This window comes from Gastrolobium bilobum, unplaced genomic scaffold (genome assembly GCF_033153095.1).
Source record: "Gastrolobium bilobum isolate Gb01-03AN ecotype WA unplaced genomic scaffold, APGP_CSIRO_Gbil_v1 utg12810, whole genome shotgun sequence".
NCBI lineage: Eukaryota > Viridiplantae > Streptophyta > Magnoliopsida > Fabales > Fabaceae > Gastrolobium > Gastrolobium bilobum.
Window position 1 is genome coordinate 94,255 of NW_026897312.1, and position 7,810 is coordinate 102,064.

A 7,810-nucleotide genomic window follows, 5' to 3' on the forward strand; every position below is an offset into this window, starting at 1 on the left:
CTATTTATTGAGAAGCTAGACGATATTCTCTGCATTCAGCACATGATTAATATGCTTGACAAAAAGGGAAAAAAAATTCACAGGTTTGTAGAAGCCAACGGACTTCCTTTCAAATCTAGTTGCTTCTAGCAACAACGGAATGCTTCACGCCACTCTTAAAACTTCAAACTATGCTATCCAAATGACTTGGTAAACACTAAAAACTTATTATATCATATGCAAATAACAAGCTAGCTTACCTCCAGATCCCTATGAAATTTAGCTGAAAAATAAAATAGTTGGATGTTGTTTCATCTGATGTAAAACCTTCATATTCTACACCTCCTGAAGCAAAAGACTGGTCCTCCATGTCAATTATCTAGTTTGTTTTTCTCAAGTGCTCTTGATATCTTTAATGATTTTAGCTCATCTATCAATTGCATCAAGTTGTTGTATGAGGATCCACCCTCCTCTATAGTCTTCTTGGCAGCATCACCAAGTTCTCTTGCTCTCCTCCTCATTTCTCTGCTCTCTTCTTCTCTTCCCATGAACCGTACCACAGCCTTCGCAATCTCTTCCCTTCTCACAATTGGATCCTCACCAATGCTGGCCCAAAACTTGTTTTCTTTTGATCCCACTGGGACTCCAATCTTCAAGACATCAACTAGCAATTTCTCATTGTAAAATTGCTCAGCAAACATAGGCCATGTGATCATTGGCAAACCAGCACACAAGCTTTCAAGAATGGAGTTCCAACCACAATGAGTCACAATTCCTCCTATGGCAGGGTGGTCCAATATGAGCAACTGTGGTGCCCAATTCCATATGATGTAACCCTTCTTGCTCTCTTTCATCCTGTTCTCAAACTCTTGCAAGAAATTGTCTCCATCTTTATCTCCATCTATTTTCCTAATTACCAAGATAAAATTATGACCAGAATTTTCAAGCCCGTGAGCAAGTTCAACAAGCTGAGCATGAGGGAGCCTGGTCAGGCTTCCAAAACTTACATATAACACAGACTCATTTTGCTTTGAGTTAAGCCAATTTAGCCACTCTGGCTCTTTTGCAAGTGCAAGTTCTTGGCTGTGTCCATCATTTGCCTTTTTTTCTCCACCATCCCTATTAACCCAAGCTGAAACTGGTCCTACACTCCAAGATTTGATCCCCTTTATGCTCTTATGAAGTTGCACATAATCACTTTCAAGTTCTTGAAAACTATTGTACAGTGCCCCATAGCTTCTGCCCTCTGATTCAAACATTGCTTCAAAATAGCCTGAGGCAGAACTCTTAGTCCTTATCCATTCTGCCAGCTGCAGCTTGGTCATCTCTATGTTATCAGGAAAACCAGGAATTGTAAACGTCTGGTTATCAGAGACTAAGCTTTCATGAGGTCTATATTTCCTTATAGAAGAACTCGCACAGTTGGAGAAATAGCTTGAGCTATAAAAGTAAAGCCTTGGAATACCTAGTTTTTCAGCAGATTCCACTGTCCAAGGATAAGACATGTCGGTCACTATACAATCCGGTTGCAGATCCTGAAACAGAAGCTCAATTTGATCTTTGAGCATCAACATTCCATGAGTGATTTTGCCAAGCATTTCTGGGGAAGTGCAATCTTTGATGTTTTCAATTCCATCAGGTAGACCAACTTGGGCTGCAGGGAATTGAATTACTTTAGTTCTGATTGGATATCCAGAGATGAAGTCAGCGTCTATGACTTTTTGGAATGTCAAAGCATTAGCTTGTGTAGTGATAATTGTAACACTAACACCATTCTTGGCAAATAGCCTTGCTGTGTCTATCATGGGGTTCATATGGCCCGGTGTTGGAAACGGAAGGAAATTGACATTGAGTTGATGGTGGGGTTGAAACTCCATTGCCACTGCAATCTATGTATGAGGTAGCACAACTAGAAGAAAAAATGCTGCTTCCGCAAGTAGCCTAAGAGGGAGAGTTCTGAGAAAACCTATGAATCAATATTTAAGTGTATGCCGGCCAAATACCAATAGAGTATTCCAAATATTCTAGAGCGTAAAATTTTATATTTTCCTAAAAAACATACAAGGCCTGCATCTCTCTTTCAATCTTCCTCAAGCACATTTTCTTTATATTATATGACCATTGACTTAGAACAAGTATCATTTTGTGTTTGTCTTTTCCCTTATTTGTTTGATCATTAAGCCGGTTCTTGCTTTCTCCGATGCTCTTGACATATTTTAGTTATTAGTTTCTGCTTTGTACGGCTTGTGGGGTTAGATTGCAAAGTCGTCCCCCCAATAAGCTGGACAAAGCATGTGATGTGCATGTGCTTTACGGCATGCATAACACCCTAAACTTAACATTAAGAAACACTAATATTACAAGATCTCATCATATTATATAGGTCTGCCATAAACGAACTAGTTAATTCCTATAAGAATAACGTGAAAAACTTTAAAATACTTGATATCACTATTTACAAGATGATAATTAACCGGCTAATCTGTACAGAGGTTTCCTCTCTGTTAGTATGTTGAAATTTAAACTTCTAACCTTTCTCTGGCCGTGCCAGAATACAAGTCAAACGATGCAACTAACATGCAGCATGACCTAAATTTATAAGCATAAAGCAATGTGGTTATACAAATAGGCTTTTAACTCCTTATTTTTATTTCAGTTTCCACGCACTCACATGCAGGTACAACAATGGAAACATTAAGTGTGTACATGCACGTTACCCATGAAGGTATTGATGGTGCGAATGGATTGGCAAAGCATGTGCGTATGCTTCACATTAAGTCTCTTTTTTCTTTTCTTTTTTCCGTGGCTTTGACAAAATAAATGATAGTCATTGACAGTAAAAATCATATGGTAATTATCTCTATTTAGAATTAAATTAAACATTTTGAATAAATGTTGATTTCATTTTATCTTTTAAATTAAATGTTAATCTTTAATTGAGTCAGTGACCCATTAAATAACATGTTGGAGTTTAGTAGCATCGTTTTGTTTTCCTTAGATTCGTTTTGGTTAGTGATTAGTTCGTAAGTTATTATTATCTTCAATTTTATTTTATTCTGAGTAAAGCAAATATTTTAAATTTTATCAATAATTTACATAATTAATTTAAAATAAGCATTTTAATATATATATATATATATATATATATATATATATATATATATATATATCAGTTGTGTAATAAAATTAAGTTTTCATCATTTTCCATGTATATTCAATCAAACTCCTTAATCTGGATATCAATTTTTGAACACCAGTGCATAAAATAAAAGAAATTTTTATTTTTATTTTCTAATTTTCATAAAATTAATTGCGACTCTATACTTTATTGTATTTTAAAAATAAATTTTTGGTCATTTCCCATGGCTTTGAATGTTCATGGACGAGAGCTGAAGTTTTGATCACTTAATTTTTAAACCTTTCTCACCTATGTATACTTGACACAATGGTACATGATACATGGCACACAAAAATTATATAATGGTAAATTGATAACGGGTAAAGATCATTTTACATCATTATAAGTTATATTAATTTTGAACGTTAATCTTATTTATATCTAACGACTATGGTTTATAAGATATGTAAACCGTTAGATATAAGCAAATTAATGAACAAGATTTGATACAAGAATAACCTGCTCCATTAATTAGATCAGTGATATATTTTACGAGACAGACCAAAGCAGAAACGAAAGAAGACCTTTATCTTCGCTTAAAATCTTCAAACTATGCAAGTTGTTTCATCTTATTCAAAACATTCATCACCTACACCACCTAGTGAAGCACCAAGACTAGTCCTCCTCTATTTCAATTATCTAGTTTGTTTTTCTCAAGTGATCTTGATATCTTCAATGATTTTAGCTCATCTATCAACTGCATCAAGTTGTTGTATGAGGATCCACCTTCTTCTGTAGACTTCCTGGCAGCATCACCAAGTTTTCTTGCTCTCTTCCTCATTTCTGTGCTCTCTCCTTCTCTTCTCATGAACCGTACCACAGCGTTGGTGATCTCTTCCCTTCTCACCATTGGATCCTCACCCATAATGGCCCAAAACTTGTTTTCTTTTGATCCCACTGGGACTCCAATCTTCAAGACTTCAACTAGCATTTTCTCATTGTAAAATTGCTCTCCAAACATTGGCCAAGTGATCATTGGCAAACCAGCACTCATGCTTTCAATAATGGAGTTCCAACCACAATGAGTCACAATTCCTCCTATGGCAGGGTGGTCCAATATGAGCAACTGTGGTGCCCAATTCCATATGATGGAGCCCTTGTTGCTCTCTTTCATCCTGTGCTCAAACTCTTGCAGGAAACTGTTTCCATCTTCATCTCCATCTACTTTCCTAATCACCAAGATAAAATTATGACCAGAATTTTCAAGCCCATGAGCAAGTTCAACAAGCTGAGCATGAGAGAGTCTGGTTAGGCTTCCAAAACATACATATAACACAGACTCATTTTGCTTTGAGTTAAGCCAATTTAGCCACTCTGGCTCTTTTGCAAGTGCAAGTTCTTGGCTCTGTCCACCATCCCTATTAATCCAAGCTGAAACTGGTCCTACACTCCAAGATTTGATCCCCTTTATGCTCTTATGAAGTTGCTCATATTCACTTTCAAGTTCTTGAAAACTATTGTACAGTGCCCCATAGCTTCTGCCCTCTGATTCAAACATTGCATCAAAAGATTCTGTGACTTCTTTAACACTCTCAGGCCTTACCCATTCTTCAAGCTGCCGAGTGGTCATCTCTATGCTATGAGGTAAACCAGGAATTGTAAACTTCTGAGTATCAGAGACTAAGTTTTCATGAGGTTTATGCTTACTGACAGAATACATGGCACAGGTTGAGAAGTAGCTTGAGCTGTAATAGTAAAGCCTTGGAATACCAAGTTTTGCAGCAGATTCCACTGTCCAAGGATAAGACATATCAGTCACTATACAATCCGGTTGCAGATTCTGAAACTGAAGCTCAATTTGATCTTTGAGCATCAATATTCCCATACTAATTTTACCAAATATTTCTGGGGAATTGCCATCTTTGATGTTTTCAAACCCATCAGGGAGACCAACTTGGGCTGCAGGGAATTGGATCAGTTGAGTTCTGATGGGATGTCCACAACTAAAATCATTGTCTATGGCTTTTTGGAATATCAAAGCATTAGCATGGGTAGTGATAATGGTAACACTAACTCCATACTTGGCAAATAGCCTTGCTGTGTCTATCATGGGGTTCATATGGCCAGGGGCTGGATATGGAAGAAAAATGACATTGAGTTGGTGGTGGGGTTGAAACTCCATTGCCATTGCAATCTATGAGAGAAGTCTTGGTCTCTGAGGGATAAAGAGAATGGTTTTCAAGCCTATGTCTGCAAACACAAGAAGAAGAAGAATATCAAAAGCAAACACTACAAGAGAACACTTCATTCTTTGCAATCACAGGATAGGCCTATAAATACTTGGAGGAAAAAGATAATAGAAATCTACCTGGTCCCGAAAATTTCCTTAAAAACTCTTTTCCTTTTCTCAAAAAAAAAAAAAAAAAAAAAAAATAGTGTGTGTTTTTGTGCGTGCTGTGTGCTTTTGGAGTGTGATGATAATCTGTGATAGCGGCTATGAATCAATTTTTAAGTGTATATAGAGTATTAGAATATTGTAGAGCGTAAAGTTTCATATTTTCCAAAAACACAAACAATCTCTGCATCTATGTTCCTCAAGCAAGTTTCATGCCCTTAGTGTTATTTATTCTCTTTATATGACCAATTGACTTTGAACAAGTATCATTTTGTGTTTGTCTTTTGATCATTAAGTCGGTTTTTGCTTTCTCCGTTGCTCTTGACATATTTCATCAGTTATTAGTTTCTGCTTTGTTCGGCTTGTGGGTGCTTAAACATGTTCCTATATAAAAAGCCTTAGTTAGATTGCAAAGTCATCCCCCCTATAAGCTGGACAAAGCATGTGATGTGCATGTGCATAATGGTGTGCATAACACCCCAAACTTGACATTAAGAAAAATTAATATTACAAGATATCATCATATCATATAGGCTTGGCAAAAATGAGTCAACTCATGGGTTGGCTCGTAACCCGGCTAAAATGAGCCGGGTTGGGTTAGGGAAAATAAGTTAGTAACTCGAGTCAGCCCGACTCGTTTCAGCTCGAAAAAAACCGAGCCAACCCACGGGTCAAACGGGTTGGCTCGCGGGTTATCGTTTTTTTAATATAAAAGTATAAAAATTAATGAATGTAAAGTGGAAAGCTAAAACCTAAAATTCCAAATTCCAAAGACTCAAACGAAAATACCCTAGAGCTGCCAATAAGTCCAAAACCGTGCATTAAGGACCTTTTTTATAGTACGTTGACAGTGTGAATGTGGTGCCAACTATCAATAAGTCCAAGTCCAAATGCAAAAGGAATTTTCTATGGTTTATCTGTATAGTATCTTTGTATTGAATGAATTAATAATTTAGGGGAAAAATTTAGAAGTTACAGCATCAATGTAATTTTTTTTTTCATTTTTCGAGCCAACCCTAACTCAACTCGGGTCGGGTCGGGTCGAGTTTTCTGGCTCGTTTATTTTTTGAGTCATCCCTAACCCGATTCATTTTTTTCAGGTTGAACGCGGGTTGAGACGGGTTGAGCTGGGTTGGCCCGTTTTGCCAACCCTAATATCAGATAGGTCTGCCTTAAACAACTAGTTAATTCCTGTAAGAATACCGTGAAAAACTTTAAAATACTTGATATCACTATATACAAGATGAAAAACTTTCTCTAGCATGCCCGAGTACAAGTCAAACGATGGAACTCTCATGCAGCATTACCTAAATTGATAAGCACAAAGCAATGTGTTTATACAAAAAAGCTTTTAACTCCTTATTTTTATTTCCACGCACTCACATGCAGGTACAACAATGGAAACATTAAGTGTGTACGTGCACGTTATCCATGAAGGTATTGATGGTGCGAATGGATTGGCAAAGCATGTGCGTATTCTTCCCATTGTTGTCCAGTTATATTACTTGCTAGTCTATTCTTTCTTTCTTTTTTTCCGTGACTTTGACAAAATAAATGATAGTCATTGACAGTAAAAATAATTTTGATTATTAGTAAAATTATATGGTAATTCTCTCTATTTAGAATTAAAGTAAATCTTTTGAATAAATATTGATCTCATTTTATCTTTTAAATTAAATGTTAATCTTTAATTGAGTCAGTGACCCATTAAATAACGTGTTGGAGTTTAATAACATCGGTTTGTTTTCCTTAGATTCGTTTTGATTAGTGATTAGTTTGTAAGTTATTATTATTTTTTACATGTTTGATTTGTTTTCTTAGCTGTAATGCGAAGTAAATTTATATTAATCCATGATGAAGTAAATTTCTTTTGAACATGTCATTTTTATTTTAAATTAAAATCAACCAACTAATACTTATTTTATAATAAAACAAAATACATGGTTTTGGAGTTCCATTTGCATTATGTGATACTTCAGAAGGAAATTTTACCCATCAAGCCAAAATTTTATTTTTGCAATTTCATTTCTTTTATATATTATGTATGGTTTGTTATTATCTTCACTTTTATTTTATTGGAGTAAAGCAAATATTTTAAAATTTGTCAATAATTTACATGATTAATTTCAGATAAGGTATTTTTTTTTTTTAAATATCAGTGGTGTAATAAAATTAAGATTTCATCATTTTCCATGTATATTCAAACTCCTTAATCTGGATATCAATTTTTAAACACCAGTTCACAAAATAAAAGAAATTTTTAATTTTTCCTATGTCCCCGATTTATACTTTACTTGACACAATGGCACACCATACAT

At 35.4% G+C, this 7,810-nt stretch overlaps 2 protein-coding genes across 2 annotated transcripts; both read right to left on the bottom strand.

Annotated features, from left to right (window-relative positions):
* Positions 1-350: 350 nt before the first annotated feature.
* Positions 351-1,862, bottom strand: LOC133305901 (soyasapogenol B glucuronide galactosyltransferase-like). The gene has a single exon (XM_061506152.1). It carries the CDS (start codon positions 1,854-1,856, stop codon positions 351-353), a length of 1,506 nt encoding a protein of 501 aa, XP_061362136.1. The 5' UTR covers positions 1,857-1,862.
* Positions 1,863-3,788: 1,926 nt separating this feature from the next.
* Positions 3,789-5,703, bottom strand: LOC133305899 (soyasapogenol B glucuronide galactosyltransferase-like). The gene has a single exon (XM_061506151.1). The coding sequence runs from the start codon at positions 5,283-5,285 to the stop codon at positions 3,789-3,791; it is 1,497 nt and encodes a 498-aa protein (XP_061362135.1). The 5' UTR covers positions 5,286-5,703.
* Positions 5,704-7,810: the final 2,107 nt, after the last annotated feature.